The sequence below is a fragment of the Myotis daubentonii genome, chromosome 11 (genome assembly GCF_963259705.1).
Source record: "Myotis daubentonii chromosome 11, mMyoDau2.1, whole genome shotgun sequence".
NCBI lineage: Eukaryota > Metazoa > Chordata > Mammalia > Chiroptera > Vespertilionidae > Myotis > Myotis daubentonii.
This window is the reverse complement of record NC_081850.1, coordinates 17,589,333-17,608,228: the sequence shown is the minus strand read 5'-3', so window position 1 is coordinate 17,608,228 and position 18,896 is coordinate 17,589,333. Positions and strand designations below refer to the sequence as shown.

At 41.0% G+C, this 18,896-nt stretch overlaps 1 protein-coding gene across 3 annotated transcripts in view; it reads right to left on the bottom strand.

Moving 5' to 3' along the window:
* Positions 1 to 18,896, bottom strand: part of ELAVL2 (ELAV like RNA binding protein 2) — a 140,365-nt gene that overhangs the window by 64,193 nt on the left and 57,276 nt on the right. For 2 of the 3 annotated variants that reach the window (XM_059656526.1, XM_059656527.1), the window contains exons 2-3: positions 15,466 to 15,556; positions 12,439 to 12,682 (exon numbers count right to left, since the gene is read on the bottom strand). In XM_059656526.1, the coding sequence (XP_059512509.1) occupies positions 12,439 to 12,682; positions 15,466 to 15,537 (316 nt within the window). In that variant the 5' untranslated portion in view covers positions 15,538 to 15,556. The remainder of the gene's footprint in view (positions 1 to 12,438; positions 12,683 to 15,465; positions 15,557 to 18,896) is intronic. The other variant, XM_059656528.1, reaches the window with a different exon arrangement.

Here is an 18,896-nt window from a genome sequence, read left to right as displayed (position 1 = left end):
GGTTTGGCTCAGCGGATAGAGCGTCGGCCTGCGGACTCAAGGGTCCCGGGTTCGATTCCGGTCAAGGGCATGTGCCTTGGTTGCAGGCACATCCCCAGTGGGCGGCGTGCAGGAGGCAGCTGACTGATGTTTCTCTCTCATTGATGTTTCTAACTCTCTATCCCTCTCCCTTCCTCTCTGTAAAAAATCAATAATATATATATATATAAAAGTCCACCATCCTGCTCTAGAAGCCAGTAAAGAATATCAGGTGCCCTCTCTACATCGATGCCTATGCCCACATGTGTTGCTTTCCATAAACACTCAAGAGAACTAAAATCTATAGTACTAATAAAAGCCTAGGTCAGTGATGGTGAACCTATGACACGCGTGTCAGAGGCGACACGTGAACTCATTTTTTTGGTTGATTTTTCTTTGTTAAATGGCATTTAAATATATAAAATAAATATCAAAAATATAAGTCTTTGTTTTACTATGGTTGCAAATATCAAAAAATTTCTATATGTGACACGGCACCAGTATCAAGTTAGGGTTTTTCAAAATGCTGGCACGGCTAGCTCAAAAGGTTCGCCATTACTGGCCTAGGTGGTCATCACGCCTCACGATCCATCATCAGGGTGGGCGGGGCTTGATGCTGTGTGCACCACGCGGGGTCGCGGGGGCAGGTCCTGGCGGCTGCTCCACGTGGCTTCTGCTGGGGTCACCGCGGGGGCAGGACCCCCAGCTCTGGCCTACCTCTTTGTGGCAATCCATCGCGGGGCTCCTGCACTGTGAGAGGGCACAGGCCGGGCTGGGGGACCCCCCCCCCTCAGTGCACGAATTTCGTTCACTGGGCCACTAGTGTCAAATAAGAGCAAGAAAGCAAAGCCCCAAAGATTCCACACTACACTTCTATATAGCATATTAGGTCTTATTTTTAATGTTCTAGAATATGGAATTTGGGGATATAATACATCCAATGGTATGATATTGTGCCTTTTTGCAAAAGCTTCTAATTTTCAACACTTACAATAATAAATGCATTGATAAAAACACAGTCACAAATCATTATTGCCAATTCTGTATTTTAATCCTATTATAACAGGAATGATGATACTAACCCCTGATATAAAGGCCCAGAAATACTCAGAATATAAGGGTCTTAAAAAACTTTAATATCTTGAGGTTAAAATGTTAGATCCTAAACTATTCTGCTTGAGAAGGTAATGTGCTGTTTGCACCTTACATCATCAAATCCTTTGACACTATATTTAAAAAGAGCTAACTTAGCAGTTATGGTCACAAAAGAGTAAAGTCACAGAATTCTAGAGCTAGATAATAAGAGAAAACTGTAATTTATCTCACAGTTCTCAGGATGACAACCAGAGACGCAGAAGGATTCAGAAAACACTGCCTTGGTGTTACTGACCCAGTGACTCCTTAAGACTGAATTTAAAGAATCAAAATATGAGGAAAGAAAGTTGTTCCCTCAGGCTCCAGTGACCTTGAATCCAATGAAATGATTCTGGTTTACTTGTTTACATGCATCTATAACTCCTTCAAGCCTCACTTTAAAATGAGAACTTGAGCCCAGCTGGCGTGGCTCAGTGGTTGAAGCATCGACCTATGAACCAGGAGGTCATGGTTTGCTTCCTGGTCAGGGCACATGCCCAGGTTGGGGGCTTGATCCCCAGGAGGCAGCCAATCAATGATTCTCTCTGATCATTGACATTTCTCTCTTTCTCTCCCTTTCCCTTCCTCTTTGAAAACAATAACAATATGTAAAAAAAATTAAATTAAAAGGAGAATTGGACTTTCTCAGGATAAAGCCTGAAAGTCAGACGGGTTGTGAAGAGTCAGGGCATTTACACATCTACTCTACAAGGTAATAAGTAACCAGATCTATCACCTCAAATGCAAGTTTTAGTTGAGCTGGAGAGGGTGGGATTACAGGACTTGCAAGCCATATACACTCCCCCTTCAAAATCAAAGCATCATGCAGAAAACAGCGTTCCAACAAAAAGTACAATGATGAGAAAAGAACTCATTAAGAGCTAAAAATAAACTCTAATTCACAATATGCATAAGGATTTAACAAAACAAAAAAAAAGGAAAACAAGATGTAAAACTGCATCTGCTAAGTTAACCATGGCCTCATGGAAATCACCAGCCCCCTTCCACAAACTGAAATCTGTAAAGTCTGTGATGACTGAAGAAAGCAAGGCTTTAAATGTTTTCAATGAATATTTCAACAGAAAGAAAACAAAGGGACAGCAATCTTTTTTCTACGTGCTCTGATCTGCGAACACAACAGGAATATTGGGCTTCTCAACAACCAAATATGCAGGCCCCTGCATTCCCCTAGTTGAACATCTTATTTTATGAACTCAGAATATTTAGTAAGAGGATTTACAATTTATATTAAAGGGGTATAAATCTTAAGGGAAAAGATGCCGTAAAAGTGAAAGCAAGCCCTCCAGTTAGTTTTTATCTAACCAATACCTCATGGCTCAATTTAACAACTTGCTGACCTCCCTGGACAATGACGGTCCAATGGGGAAGCTGGGCTGAGAGTACCTTCATATTTTAAGTCAAGCATGTTCATTCTGAATAACATTCGCACACCGCCACACAGAGCAATATCTCCACACTCCTGAGCTCTAATTCACAGGGGTTAGTGTAATACCATTAATCATCCTCTGGGCTCCCAGATCCTGACTGGTACTTACTTCCTATTCCCACTTTGCAATCGCCCCTAGAAAACCAATTGCATTGGTCTAATCGCCTAGAAAGCAAAGGATAGAAAATTAACTTTGCATTCTTCCCACTTTATGAGAAACTGTAAGAATGCTAAGACAACAGATCTATAGAGTGTTCCCCCAAAAAAAGTATACACACACACTGCGAATAATTACAAAGGCTGTGTTTATTAAAACACATTTCATTTTCAAAATTGAGCCATCAGCTATTAAAGCATATGTATACATTTTTGGGGACACCCTGTACTTGAAGATTTTATCAAAAATCAGTTCTCCCACGCTGGCCGGGTGGCTCAGATGGTTAGAGCATCATTCCATACACCAAAAAGTTGCATGTTTAATTCCCAGTCAGGGCACACACTTAGGTTGCAGGTTCGAGCCCCTGTCCGCACATGTACAGGAGGCGACCAATCAATGTTTCTCTCTCCCTCTCTCAAATCAATAAGCATATCCTCAGATGAGGACTGGGAAAAATATCAGTTTACCCAAGGAAAATAGTCTGCATTGTCACGTAGCTGACTGTTAACTGGTAAGAGGGGAATAGCAGAGAGAGAGTACCACTGTGTGTCAGGCACTTCAGGAAAGAAACGCAAGCTCAGAGTCAAATAACTCATAACAGGCTATGTTACAAGTTAGTGGCTAGGCTAGGATTTGAACCCAAGTGTAACATGTTCTTTCTAGGCTAAAACCTCTAAAATTAGTGCAATTTTAGGCCACCTCCCTAGCAGGAGAGAAGGTAGCAGGTGTTTTGTTTCAATGTTAATCCTGAGAACTTGATTCCAAGCTAAGCAAGTAATATAGGGGCTTGGAAAATCCTATTACCACTGCATTCGGGTCCATTGCACATGGGAAGATGTAAAAGAATGCTTATAAACAGTTTAAAAATTAAACACTGCCATCATGCTTTTTTTTTTTCCTTGAAGGAGGCAAACAGAGTGAGAATTTTTGTTTTAATTTCGAACAATGTAGAGTGATCACCCTCCATTAGCTAACGATGACGTTGATGGGAGAGATTACTGAATAGTTAGAACACAAAAAGGTAGTTTTTACTGAGGATCTGTATATGCACTGAAACTTGGAAGAGCTACCAATACGGCTTTACAGCTGAGCTGAGAGCTCCTCAAAAAATATCTGATGACAGATACCATTACCAATAGAAGAGACATCCAATGGTGTCAAAACACTGACAATCTAAAACTTTAAGAAGCTAAACCAAAAACATGCTAAATGAGCCACCACAAAGGCCTGACAAATCAAATGACACAACTTAAATGCCCCAAAAAAAATTATTTTAAGTTGACCTTTCTAGCTGGAAAGGCACACTTTCCACTGCTCTCAAAATTCAGTAGCAGCAGTGTACTCCACTGAAAGGCAATTAACTTAGAACATGTGCAAAAGAAATGGCGAATTCTGATAGTATTTTGTTCAGGAAATATTTAAAGGGAAATGTTCCAATAGGTGCAAAATAGAAATGCTTTGCTCTAGTCATAATTTAGAAAGTTGCAAAACTAAGGCTGGTGTGCTCAGGTAGTGTAATAAGTAGATAAGGGAGTAACAGAAAATAAAAACCATCCAAAGAAAAGCAGGTTTAATTGGGGAGATGGGGGGGGGGGCGCCAGGAGAGGCAAGCAGGGTGGATTAAGTCAGTTTCATACTTGAGGAGAAACAGGATTTCAACATTCTACAGATTACAAAAGGAAGAAGAAATCCTCTACCAGAATTTAGTTGCTCTTCATCTTCTCCCATTAATTCACGATCTTTTTCTCATCCACATTTTTCCACCTTTACCAAGATAGCCAATAACTAATAAATTGAATATGGTTTCTATATAGTATCAGCAATCTCCCAATACAAAGGTAAACAAGAACTAGAAAAAAACAGTGTGGAAGGTCTGGAATAGCAAATAGCACACAAGCAGTCCTACCTTGCTAAATTTTAAGGGGGAAATCTTTACAGAAGAACTTCAACTGTATTTTATTTTCTATAGATTATACATTACCAACGTTTGCGTTTCATGTCAAACTAATAAAGTCAAGGGCGCTCAACAGTTGTTCCTAGTCAACTGGGAGGACAGGTACCAGTCATTCTAAAAACCCTAGTGACAAGGCCAAGAATGCACAGAATCCAAACTCTTAAACCTCATTTACACCCAATAGGCTCAACCTCTTCTTTCCCAGCAAATATTCTTAAAAAGCTGTTGGCATATGGGTAACTAGTTCTTGGGAGTTGTGATCCTTATTTCACTTCCTTCCGGTAGAATAAAATTTAAAGTCACACAAACATCAACATCAAGAAACCAGAGAAACAAAAAAATCCAAATGATTTACAAATTAACCAGGAATGGTTGTTTCAAGCATTTCTACATCCTCACAAGTAGATGTTTTTTTCTTCCCAGCAAGTAGCCATTTAAGGTTTCATTACCACAGAATATGCAAAGAAGAAAGTTTTCTGTGTAGTTTTGCTTACTGAGAGACAATTTAGTTCATGGTGAAGGGCTCCAGAATGTACCACCCCAAATAGGCCACGCTGGCATAAGGATTATTTTGAGCTGAAGTCAATTAAGAAGCAACAGATGCAGGAAGGGTGATCTGCCCTCTCCCTTTCCACCTAAAAGCAGGTCATAAATTTCCAGTGAATGAAGGAATCCCCTTTCCTCTACCGGGAAGAGAGAGCAACTCTCACCACCAAAGGTAGAGAGCCGACACCAAGACCCATACACAATCCTTGCTAAAATAGCCTGCTATCCTCCATTACTTTCCACCATATATGTATGTCCTGGTCACTTCCCCACAATTTACTGAGCTTTGGAGCCCAGACCCTCTCTCCTTCATAAAAATGGAATATAAGCCCCGTTCCTTGAGTTTCAATTATTTCCTGTGAACTCCAGTACACTTAAAATATTAATGAAAATATGTGCCTCTTCTCCTTTTAAACTATTCCCCTTAGTTTTACTGAGATAAAACTGACATATAACATTGCATTATCTGTCTTGTTAGGTTCAGTGACTGGGGGCCTGTGAACCAAGAGGGTAGAAAAAAAGTTTTTCAGCCTTAATAATGGTAAAAAACTGTATTTGCTTTCTTAAATTTTATAAATTTCAAATTTCATTGTCCTGAAATTTTTTGTCTAAGTTAATCAACACTGACACTGAAAATTGTTCTCTGAAACACCACAGTTCAAGGTTTGAGTAGGAATAATGAACCTAGAAGAAACAATTTTTAAAGTTTATGAAATGTTTCTATAGTGATAACATCAAACTTTTTAAACCGACTAATTAGTAATTACCTTTGAAAAAGACAAAGGTACAATGTAAAAATAATTAGGTTTTAAGAAATACAAATTTCATTACTTACAAATGTAGCCACTAAGTTCTAAAGACAGCCATACTCAAATGTACTCATCCCACAGTTAACACACCAGGGTCCTCAAAGCATTTATCCATGGAGCCAAGTTATTTTATTTCCTGAAGACCTGGCCACACACCACCCTTTCTGGCAAATTTCTAACTAAATAGCGCCCCAAGTCTGCAAAGTGAGATGTGTATTAGGCCACCAACCCCCCCCCACCCACTCACCCTACTTTTTTCAACTACTGTTCTTCAGGAATCAAGATTCTTGACCTCTTGATACCATCTACAGATGTCTAACAGTTGACGTTAAAACTGTAACTGACACACACAACCTTTACAAATTGATGTTCATCAAAACAGCCTCATGCTCAGTATGATTGATTGACTGCATCACAGCAAATAAATGCTATTGACTTTGAAGTTATGTATTAGACTGATAAAATACCACTTATCTGTTTCAATCCCAAGGAGCTATGACTGTGTGTTAAAAGGAGAAAGGGAGGGTACCATGCCACTAAAATGAAGTTTAAAATCACATTACTCTGATAAAATAAACCAGGATCAAAAGTAACTTTAAGGTTGTCAAGAAGCAATACAGACATAACTTAACCCTAGCTGAGAACCTTCATATATCAAAAAAAGAAAAAAAAGATTTTCTAAGGGGAAAAAAAGGGAGGCCAGTGTTACCATCCATGGTACTGCCAGTTCAGAAATAATCCACCTTGGCAAGGTGCCTCCTCAGGCCTCTTGTACAAACTTTGTAGTTGGTTGGTTGATTTGGTCTTTGTTTTTTCCTTTGGTGTGAACACTTCTAGTTGGCAGCTGATGCCAACCCACCTCAAGCAATTCCTAGAGTAAGAGTAAAGCCATCACACCAAGATTGAAAAGAAAGAACACTCATTCCCTGAGGTCTTCACCAGACCATATGTCTCTACCTCTTTAGAAGAAAGGAAAAGTAACAACAGAATAAGCTATCCTGGAGTTTTTTTGTTTGTTTTTTGTTTTTTTAAATATATTTTATTGATTTTTTTACAGAGAGGAAGGGAGAGGGACAGAGAGTTAGAAACATGGATGAGAGAGAAACATCGATCAGCTGCCTCCCGCACACTCCCCGCTAGGGATGTGCCTGCAACCCAGATACATGCCCTTGACCGGAATCGAACCTGGGACCTCTCAGTCCGCAGGCCAATGCTCTATCCACTGAGCCAAACTGGTTAGGGCTATCCTAGAGTTTTCAAAACTAATTACACACGCACACACACACACACACACACACACTTTCAGGGACAGGTAAGAGGTTCAATAAAGACACAGCCTCATGACTTTTAAACTCAGATCTCTAGTCCTGAACCCCAGGAATTAACTCATCGGCGACCACTGCTGTGGAGGAGCAGCACCTGAAACTTAGTTTGCCATAGAATGAGGCCCTGCAGTTATAACACCTCTCTCCCACCGCCAGGCAGAATTCAGGTAAATCCGGAAGTCAGTCTATGGTTGTATCTCTCCACAAAATGGTTAGGGAAAAAAGTGGGTAACTCCCAGGTAACTGGAACATTCTACGATCTACCTACAGAGATTCTGATGCAGTAGGTTGGGGCAAGGCCCAGGTACATGAATTTCTGGCAGCCATCCCACCGATTCTAATACAGGTATAACCCACAGACCATTCGTCAAAAGACTGAGTCCCCAAAGGGCTTGCTTGCCCATCATAATTACTTGGGGAGCTTTCTGACAAGATTCCCAAAGCCTCTAGAACAGCCGTGGGCAAACTACGGCCACCGGATCCGGCCAGTTTGAAATGAATAAAACTAAAAAAAAAAAAAAAAGACCGTACCCTTTTATGTAATGATGTTTACTTTGAATTTATATTAGTTCACACAAACACTCCATCCATGCTTTTGTTCCGGCCCTCCGGTCCAGTTTAAGAACGCTTTGTGGCCCTCGAGTCAAAAAGTTTGCCCACCCCTGCTCTAGAATCCTTATTTTTAAAGATCAGAATGCAGCCAGATTTGGAACAACTGGACTAAATTATGCAAATTTACAACCATCCTATATAATAAAAGCCTAATATGCAAACTGTCCCCTCGGGAGTTTGACTGGGAGTTCGGCCTCTCGCTATGATGTGAGCTGACCACCAGGGGGTGGGCGTTGGCGACACAACCTGGCAGTGGGGCAGCAGTTGAAGCGCTGCTAGCCCTGCTGGGCCCCGAGGAGAACAGGACCATGGTGGGACAGTGAGCAGGCGGCACCAGGCCAAAGCAGACAGTGACCAGCAGCAACGGGGGCAGGAGGGACTGTCTGGCTCCCAGGTGCTAAGGGAGCCAGATAGGGGACCCGGCCCCAATTGATCACCCCACAGGTGGGATGGTAGAACAGGTGAGGGGGCAGCGCCAGGCCAAGGTGGGGTGCCAGGCGGGGCGGTGGGGCTGCAGGGCTGTGAGGCTGGGAGCATGAGCTGGGGCTGTGAGCCTGGGGGCGCAAGCTGGGGCCCAATCCCCGCAGGTCACCCCAAGGAACCCCACCCATGCACAAATTCATACACCGGGCCTCTAGTAGATTATAAAGTTTCTAGAGAGGCAAGGGTGATGATCTTCATTTTATGGATCCCTCAGTCCTCGACTCTCAAAAATCTCCCATAGGCCTTCCAAAGGAGGCACACTCCCCACAAGGTGTTCCCCTCCTGTACAAGTTCTGTGTCTCACTATACAAGCATCAGTTGCTCCTGCACTTCATTATTCAATGGAGCTCTGGCCTCCAAAGAGGCGAGGAGGAAACATTCCAGGAAAAAAAACAAGAAAACCAGAATTCTGGTTCCTGCTCTACCACTTCATTGCCAGGTGGCCTTGGACTAGTCATTTCAAGAAGCCTGGGCCTTTTATCACCTGTCAAGTGAGAGAGTTGGCTGCAGTCACCTCAAGGGCTTTTCTGACGCTAAGGCTCTATTATTCATTCCTTGCATCATGAAATCCATTTCACTCCTCTAGAATGCAGCATCAGCAGGTGTCAAGGACTCTGAAGTGCATTTAACAACTCAAAGGGATGAACCCACATCAGCTAAGCTGCGCAAGCGGCAGCAGCTTCTCGTGATGAATGCCTATAGACGGGTAACAGAAGGGAGCATAAGGCTGGGACGAGCCCAAAGAGAGGGCCTAGGGAACAGCATAATGAATAGAATGCAGGCTACGGAGAAGACCGTTGTATTTGCTACTGAAGACGTGTCTTAATGTATTTCCCTAATCCTCGTTCTATCAAAATAGTGACATTAATTTGCTAACACCAACACAATTTGAAAATTACATACTTTCTTTTAGGACTCAGGAAAGAGGCCTACACTTTCCTAAGTAGTTATTTTTACACCTGAGGTTGTTTCCTAATTCAGCATTCTTTAAGGGAAGATTTAAGAAAAGTGAAAAGGAGGGATTTAAATTTTCTTTCCAAAGAGTTATCCCAGAGTTTCCTGAAAATAAAGACAATTAATGCTCACCCCCTACAAAATCGGAATGCCAAGAGCTGGCCCAACAGCTCCCCAGGGAGAAGGGTAAATTAGATAATTAGAGAGGGACCAAGGCACTCTGACCTGACCCTAACATGTGAACTGAGAGACTGCACCAACTGGCTAATGCCAAACACCACAGGGCAGGGTCCAAATTCCCACAAATTCATTCAAACACTTCTAGAGGAATGGTAATAATAGCTTCTCAGGAAGATATGCCTGCTTTGCAAAGTGCAACCATTAAAACCCGGTTTTAGAAATCTATCGTTTAGTAGACTATTTTGTTCAATACAAATAATTTACAGAAAATCAAAATTAAAAAAAAAAAACAACCTAAGGTAATTTATGCTCGAAACTGAGGAAGTCAGACCATTCTGAACACGATTTTAACCCATCCGAAGGATGTCAATGGGCCAAATCAAACCAGGATTACTAGAAGAAGAGGTCCTTTGTATGTAGATTTGCTACCCAACTTTTTTAACTTACAGTTCATTTTCATGGATTTTCATCTTATGAAACATGCTCATATTTTATTGATGTGAAAAGTTCACGGAAGAATTGTCTGGTGACCAGTTAACAAATGACTTTGAAAGCTTTTATAGCAACATGTCCAATGGAAATATAGTGTGTGTGTGGGGGGGGGGGGTTCCTACACAATGAGTTCTGTGGTCAAAAAAGGCTGGGGAACTGTAAGTCACACCAGTTTCTCTTTACAGCAGGGTTTTAACAGTTTTAATGTGTTAATGATCTGCAGTGTGGATCTTCAATAGGAAACTGTGGGAGAGCAGAATTTCTCAATTTCAGTGAAAAGACAAGAGTAGTGGTGGGAGTAAGGGGGGGTGAAAGAAATGGACAAGTATTAATGTAGTTTGCCAGTATTCATTCAAGCATCAAGTTTTTTAAATGGTAGAGATAGTTACTAAGCTGTCAAACCAGAAAACATATTTATTAACACAGCTTTCATACCATTTACCACACAGCCATTTATGTCAAAGAGGTTGCAAAATTCATATATAAAGGCTATTGATTTGCTAAAAATAATAAAAGTTATCATAACAGACACATCTATAATAATAAAAGCGAAATATGCAAATGGACTGAACAACCGAACAGCAGAACGACCAACCGTCCAAATAACCTTCTGGATGACCACGCTATGACACACACTGGCACCAGGCCAGTGAAGGCGGGTGCGATGTGATTGGTCGGGCGGGGGGGGGGGGGGGGGGGGGGGGGGAGGGCGCCGCCATCGCCCCATGATTGCCCCGCAGAGGCAGGCGTGCAGGGGCCGGCCAGTGATCACACCCCACGCCTGTTGCCTGCAGAGGGAGGTAACAGGTGGTGGTGGTGGGGGGGGGGGGGGGAACAGCGCTGCACAGATGGCAAGCAGTGCCAGGGGCAGGGCCAGCTGCCGGCAGCCAGGGGAAGGAAAGCCTGATAGGCCCTGATCGCCGGCCAGGCCTAGGGACCCTACCCGAGGGGTCCCGGATTACGAGAGGGCACAGGCTGGGCTGAGGGACACCCCCCACCCCAGGTGATAGCTCTAAGAACTCACTTATCTTAGAGAGAATATTCTCTCTAAGATATTTTTATTGATTTCAGAGAGGAAGGGAGAAGGGGAGAGATAGAAACATCAGTGATGAGAGAGAATCATCGATCGGCTGCCTCCTGCACACTCCCCCACTGGGGATCGAGCCCGTAACCTGGGCATGTACCCTGACTGGGAATCGAAGGGTGACCTCCTGATTCATAGGTCAATGCTCAACCACCCACACCAGCTGGGCAAGCCGTGCTATCTTGATAGAAGAACAGTTAAAGCCATTTCAGGACAAGTCATAAGTGACCTCAGAAATTACCTAGTGTGGCTTGTCCTCTGCCCTCTACCTCATTTTACCAGGGGAAACCTGAAGCCAAGCGTTGACATGGCCAAGGTAACTGACCAACGTTCAGGCTCCAGGTCTGACTTGTCACGCTGTCTTTAAGTATCTTTTACTCACCTGGAATATTTAGTTTTATTTTTGTTATAAGCCAGGTAAACCAATTTGACACACATCATTACGCACATTTACCAACACTGTGAAAAAGCTACAGAGTCTGTCTACACTAACTTCATACAGCCTCAGTGTTTGAAGAGAACTCCTGCAGGAAGCACTAGCCCTTCTATCCAAGAGCATGCTCTGAATTGGATTCTGGCTTATTCCAAAAACTTAGTCAAATCTTACAAAAGACCAAAGAGATACCTAATATTCAAAATACCTAATATTAAAAATGTAGCATCCACCATTAAAGGCCAAATTACCCATCTTTTCATTCTTATCTAAAGAAGAGGAGCAATCCTTTCCTTGTCAAGGAACAAAACATAAGATCTTCCTACGCTCAAATGTATCAGTGCAAATATTTATACACTGACAATGTGAACATTACCACTTAACTCTGTTCATATATGTTATATGCAGAAGGACTATACCGACTTAAGGGAAAGGACATTTAGAGAGGGTTTTTTCCCCTCTCCCCACACACTAGTTTCCTTATTTTATCACTGCTGAAATGCTAAGTCATGTAAGCTCAGGAAACTAAAAACCAAAGGTTAACATGATACCTGCTGTCCCAGACACATGCACATTTAAAACATTTTTCAAAGATGATGTTATACAGTTCGGAGTATATAAAAGTCAAGTTATAATATAGACTGCCCATAAAACAATGTTATGCTTTAAAAAAGGGAAATAAAATTCTTAAAAGTTTCACACAGGAAATAACTAGATGTGTAAAACGCAGGACAAGTAGTAAACTTATTTTCTCACACCTTGGAACACGGTCCTTCCTTTAAAGATGAGTAAATATATAAAACTGCATACCTGTTATTTTGTCTCTTACAAGCTTACAAGACTCTATCTCTCCGATGCTTCCAAAAAGACTCTTGAGCTCCTCCTGTGTCATGTTCTGAGGAAGGTAGTTGACTATTAGGTTGGTCTTGCTGTCCTCCGTGTTCCCAGAGTCCACTGGTGAGGAACAGTTGTTGTTTATGGTGGTTGGACCATTGGCTGTGTTATTGCAAGTTGGCCCATTAGACAGTTGTGTTTCCATGGCAGCAATTACCTGCTAAACACAGAGACAATAAGAAATGTCAGAATTCATATTTCACAAACTATTAAAGATTCCACCCCAAAATTTAAACACAGTCGTTCCGCTGAAATAACAATAAAGCTTCAACCAAAAGTGCAACACCTATGCTGATTTTTTACTTCATATTAAGCTATTAAGATCACAGTGATACTTACACATACATATTCCATACATGCACATATGCACAACTTAAATCTTAAACATTCTCTAGAACCACCTTCTGAGTCTACTCACATACCCTTACTCACCTGCAGTGTCCAGACTTCAGAAAATTTAGCACCAAAAGGCACAGAATTGAACCCTGACTAAAAAAAAAAACAAACTAGAAAATAAAAGGCTTAACATGCTACCAAAAACCAACCAAAAAAAAATGTGCTACCTAACTTTGAAGAGGTTTTCAGTTAACCTAGGAATTTCAATATTCTAAAAACTGACAGACATCCATTAACTTAAAATGAAGAAGCAAAAGTACTTTAAAAATATAAATTTGTCAACATGTACTGTTTTGGTTACATATTGAAAATGGTTTTGATTGACAATATCTTATACCCCTTCTGTTGGTATGAAATAAGAAAATATCAGATGTTATATGCTAGGGTGTGAAAAGAATTTGTAGGATATCTTGGGAAAGAAGTATGAGTACTTACAGTGTATCTTGTAGAATCTAACTAGCCATTTTTGTCAACCTTGGCAGCTAAAGATCACCAACAAGGCAACTGATCTGAAGCATCAAAATGAAATCCCCAAACAATTCAACATGGATATTGTGCCTTAAGTCTGACATTGGAAAAAAAAATAAAACTATCCAGTCCACTAAAACAGCAGTGTAAATACATCAGCTTTTGCAAACAGACCAGCCCAAGGAATTTTCAATTGAGCACAGAGCCTGTTGAAAATGCATCTATAAACTCCAAATGCAGCATCAACAGCAGAGTTGGGGAACTAGCCTCAAATTTTTCAGGCTACTCTAAAAAAATTTGGATCTAATTCCCTAAAAATCAATCCTCTGCTCTTTAAGCAACAGAGTCCTTCATAACCACGGCCCCAAATTTCCTAAAACCATCTTTCAACAGCTTTCTACCCAGGATAGCCAAGATTGTGGGGGAATCCAAAAACCAAAGCATCACTGAAAAGATCACCATTCCTCTCGTTCATCCAATACACCGCTCATCTTACCAAAAAAAAAAAACACTTCTCAAAAGTGACAACTCTGAATGGGTTGGATACTAGTTTTGGGGAAATTTTAACATATAAAAAAGCAAAGAATCTGAGATAAAATTTAAAAAGCCAAGTAGAGGAAAAGGGTGTTACAGGAAAAGAGGAAAAAAAAGTATTAAAAAAAAAAAAGCATATTGCCTGGGAAAAACAAAAGGACACAACGGTGCGTAAGCAAATAGGAAGAAATCTCTGTTGCAAGAGATGTTTACAAAAGAAGGCAGCAGAGAACAGATTGAGACTGGCCAGACTGAGGCTGGTCACACGGGACAAGAATCAGTGTTATCATGATAAAAAAAAAAAAAAAAATAGGAGACAAAGCCAGAAGACCTAGGAAACATCAAACAGCCCATAGCCCCTCCACAACTTCATTTCCTTTTCTTTTCAAAGAAATGGGTCTTTATTCTACAAGCTGCAAGCTACATCCTAGGACAAGTATTCTCAGGGAGTTGCTTAAAGGAATAAAGAAACCTGAATGGGGGGGGAAAAAAAATCTGACACAATTCAAGATGTGCATTTTATTATAATTAACAATTTTACCTGAAATTGAGAAAGGAGGTTTCAGGTTTCCTAATAAAGCATAACTGTTCCAATTTGTAGAACACTAGCTGTGGGTCACTTCCCACAGCATAATTTTTGTGGGATTAACCTTTGCCCAGCAGTTACGGAAACAATGAGCTGCAGGATGAGAGAGGCCAATTAAAACAACTCGCTATTCAAAAGTTAGGGTTGTGCATGTGGAGAAACTAGATGAGCCCCAACTAGGAGATTTGGACTGAAGCTCACAGGGATGGCATTTGAAACATAAAGTGTTCACTGACTGAAATTAGCAGGATTTAGCAAGGACAGCAAACACTCCTCACTTAATTGCACATTTATTTCCATGTTCAGGTGGCAAGAATGAGCTCCTAAGCCAACATTCAAGTGAACAGCTGCAGTAGGCTGTGTGCACTGAAAATTACAGCATCTCTCAGCTATAGGACCATCTGCTCGGAATAAAATGATACTAATGTGCTATATTTTACAAATAATGCATATTTCATTGATAGGCTCAACACAACTGTTCACAGAAGGCAAACTCTTTCAACAGTTACTGGGCAAATAATTTCCAGCCAGATTTACCATTTCAACAACTTTTGGGGAGCGTCAGGAATTGTGAATGACTTCAAAAATTTAGTAACCAAAAAAATACATAGTAAACAGAATGTAAAGAATTACGGTAACTTAGTATTCAGACCATACCAAAACTTTTTTGTATTTTTTTTTTTAAAGAAAGCTTGTCACTCTTTTTCTTTGAGTCTGCACTAAATCCTAATTTAGAATAGAAAAAGTCAGAGACAAAAGCATGGTTGTGATGCTGCATATACCACTGTGGTTAAAATTGCCATGGGCTTTAAGTCCTAATGATGGCCATACCGTCATTGGCGGAATGTAAGAGTGATTCGTATGCCAAATGAAAAGTTCAAGTGTTTGGTATGGCCTCAGCACTCCTGCAACATGCTTGAAAAAAGCAGCCTACAGAATTTAAGAAAAATCCCACAGACCCCAGTCCAAGGCTCTGCTGCCCACGAACCACTTCTAAGCAGAGAAGCCACATCACACAGTCTGACTGCCATGTTAGTTTGGAGTTGCCGTCTGCAATATGGACACAAAAAGTACCGTATGTTAGATGAGCAAGATAATGCAACAGATCAGTTTGCACAAAATTTACAGTGATTGCATTAATATTCCCAGCACGTCCATGCAGTGTGGCGTAATTGAATTTGAGGCAATTCCAATCTAATCTTTCCAAATTCATTTTAACATGTCGCTTTCTTGCACAAATTAAGCATTTTAAATTAAGAGCCTGATTTCAAAACAGTATTAACTAGTTACCTTGGCATCTATCCTAAAGAACTACCTTAAAAATGTATTTTAAATCGTAAAATGAAGAAATGCACTGCATGCTGTCCTAACTTTTATGGATGTGGGAGAAGGGAGGAAATGTGAATGAAATTTTATAGTGAGAAAGGCAGTCATGCAATTCATAAGTGAACGCTTTGCATAAAAGCATTCTTTCCCCAAAATATCAGAAGGGCATTAAGAGAAGCTATATTTGCCCACAATGTTACATTATACTTTAAATGATCCTTAATCCTGGGACTGAAAATTAAAAGTGAATCGGAACCCTGTGAGGTTATTCTGCCACAGTTTCACTGAGAATTGTTCACATATACTAAAAGGCAGTAAACCAGCATCCTTCAATTGAAATAATTGGACCAATAAATAGGATTGTTTGGAGTAATGCTTATATAGGATGTCAGCTTTGTCCCTGAACGAAATCAAGTGAACATTTTTTAATATGTAAATTGTAAACCCAGCACGATTTGAAATTAGTGCTGCTATGAGGCCTCCAATATAGTTAATGGGCCATTCACGACTTATTACAACTTGCCGGAATACTAACAAAGCCACCGGTATTGGCACGAAAGCCAAAGTTTACATTTAACCATATATGCAGGTGATTTAAATGGTCAATGTAATATTAAAAAAAAAAAAACACTCAGTCTCTGAAATAAACAATGAGGAACAAAGGAGGGCCAAAAAAAGCTTCCACTTGCGTATTTATGATGATAAAAACTTTATCCTCAGAGTTAAATCTGGCTGTGATTTACTCTTCATGCAAGTGATGACATTAATAACATGTAACCATGGATTCCATGTTCTGGCATCTATCATCTTTACAGGATGCCATGAAATGTTTCATTTTCTTCCCTTCTCCCACTGTTACCAGAGAATTCAGGCTGATTTCTATGTTATTTAAAAAAAAAAATCAAAAAACTTATAGTTGAACTGAACCTGTGAAAAAATAAAGTGCTTTTAAACCCATGCAGTATTTTGACAATAACCTATTTGTGGTTAGCCTACGTAGGTAAAACAGGTGAAGGACCTCACCCAGCAGGTCAAACCAAGCTTGTTCTATCCTGAGTACCCTTGGGAGTTCCTATCTTAACATTTTCACTACATAAAACCATAGATTCCAACTGAATGGCCTCAGTCCCTTCTATTCCATAGGAGGGGACACTAATGAACTAATCTATTGACACCCCCCCCCCCCCCGCCTTTCTGAAAGCCACAGGGGGATGCCAACCATCATTTTACTGCACCAACTAGCTAGGGCAGCGGTTCTCAGCCTGTGGGTCGCGACCCCTTTGGAGGTCGAAGGACCCTTTCACAGAGGTCGCCTAAGACCATCCTGCATATCAGATATTTACATGACGATTCATAACAGCAGCAACATGACAGTTATGAAGTAGCAACGAAAACAATTTTATGGTTGGGTCACAACATGAGGCACCATATTTAAAGGGCCAGAAGGCTGAGAACCACTGAGCTAGGGGCAGCTGGGTATGGAAAATGATTCTGCTGCACTTTCACATTGCAAGCACCCCAGACAGTTTCTCTGCTTGAGGCAGACACATACCTTTATGGGAAGTTATAAATAAGTTGCTCACATGGCCCTTACCTTTATGCTGGCCAACAATTCAGTTACTAAAAATGTAAAGCTACTTCCCCTTCACTTAAGGACAGGCGAGTCTGCTCTACTCAATCTACCACAGACAACCAGGCTGGGCACTATTTATAGATTCCACTGGCTCTGAAACTCTTCGGAAAGAGGAAAAAAGGCCGTATTTTAATGACACCAAACCATTAATTTTAAGGCCGAAAAATATGTTTCAATGTATGTTCACGTCTCAATTTTGACATCAATTGTGCCAACTGAGACTGCTTTTCCTCCTGTCGCTCGTCGCCAAGCAGTAATTTATGAAAAGGCACTTTCGCATAGATCAGTCTAGAATATTCTAAAGGTTCCCTGGATTCCAAGAGAAAATGATGAGATGGTGTTAGTTTTGGTGTGGCATGATGTTACTGGAGGGGGGAGTGACCTCTATGTTACCCCATTCACACAGTTTACTTCCCATATATCTATACAAACGTTTAAAATTGAATTGTTTTCCCTTTTACTTCAATGGCCCTCTGAGTACTTTGATTTCAAAAGTTAATCACAATAGTACATTTTAGGAAACCAATGCTATTGCTTGATTTCTCATATCTGGGATCAACAGTTTTCTGGTCACATGAGAGAAAAGGAGAAATCCCTATTTTCCAATCTTCCCAATAAAAAAATCTGAAAACCTCTTTGCTATTTCAAACCTCTGGGAGACAGCCACCAAACAAAATAGGGTGCTAATCAAAAACATCCTAAATATATCCTGAGAATTCTCTTTGAGTACCTTGATCTGCAGTGGAGGTTTCTAAGACCTAGAACCCACAGGACTTGGGGACCAGACCTCTGCAGGTGAATGTCATCGCAGGACTGCTGCAAGGGACACTGCACACCCCCTGGGAAGGCCTGTCTGTTTGCACCGGTCTCTGCAATGCCATGGTTACCATTCTGATCTGGGCCCTCACCTCTCATCTGGACCACTGAATTCCAGCCTCCCCAAAGGTCCCCTCATCATTCTGATCCACACTGACACTGTTCCCAGACAGACTTTCCTAAACCCTCAATAGCCACCCCCCACTCCTGCCTATCAAATGAAGTACAAATACTCAGTACAAACATTATCAATATCAGAGATCCTCTACACGCCCACTTATTCAAGTAACGAAAAATCTGGAACACTTGGTGTGGCTTGAACAGTTGCGGTACATTCAAAGACATACGTTCTCTGGCTTTGCTCATGAGGTTCCATCTCTGTGGAAGGCCTCAGCCAAACCCACCCCACGTCCATGTCAGGGGCTGTAGAGACTAAGCATTCAAAAACATAAGTAAAGGCGAGAACAGTTCCTGTGTAAAAAAAAAAAAAAAAAAAAAAAACACTGGAGCAGGAATGGGCAATCACCTCCCTAAATGCATGCAAACCTGGTAGCTTGTTTCCCTATCCCATCTCAAGCATTTCAAACCAGAGAGAGATTTATGAAAACCTGTTTT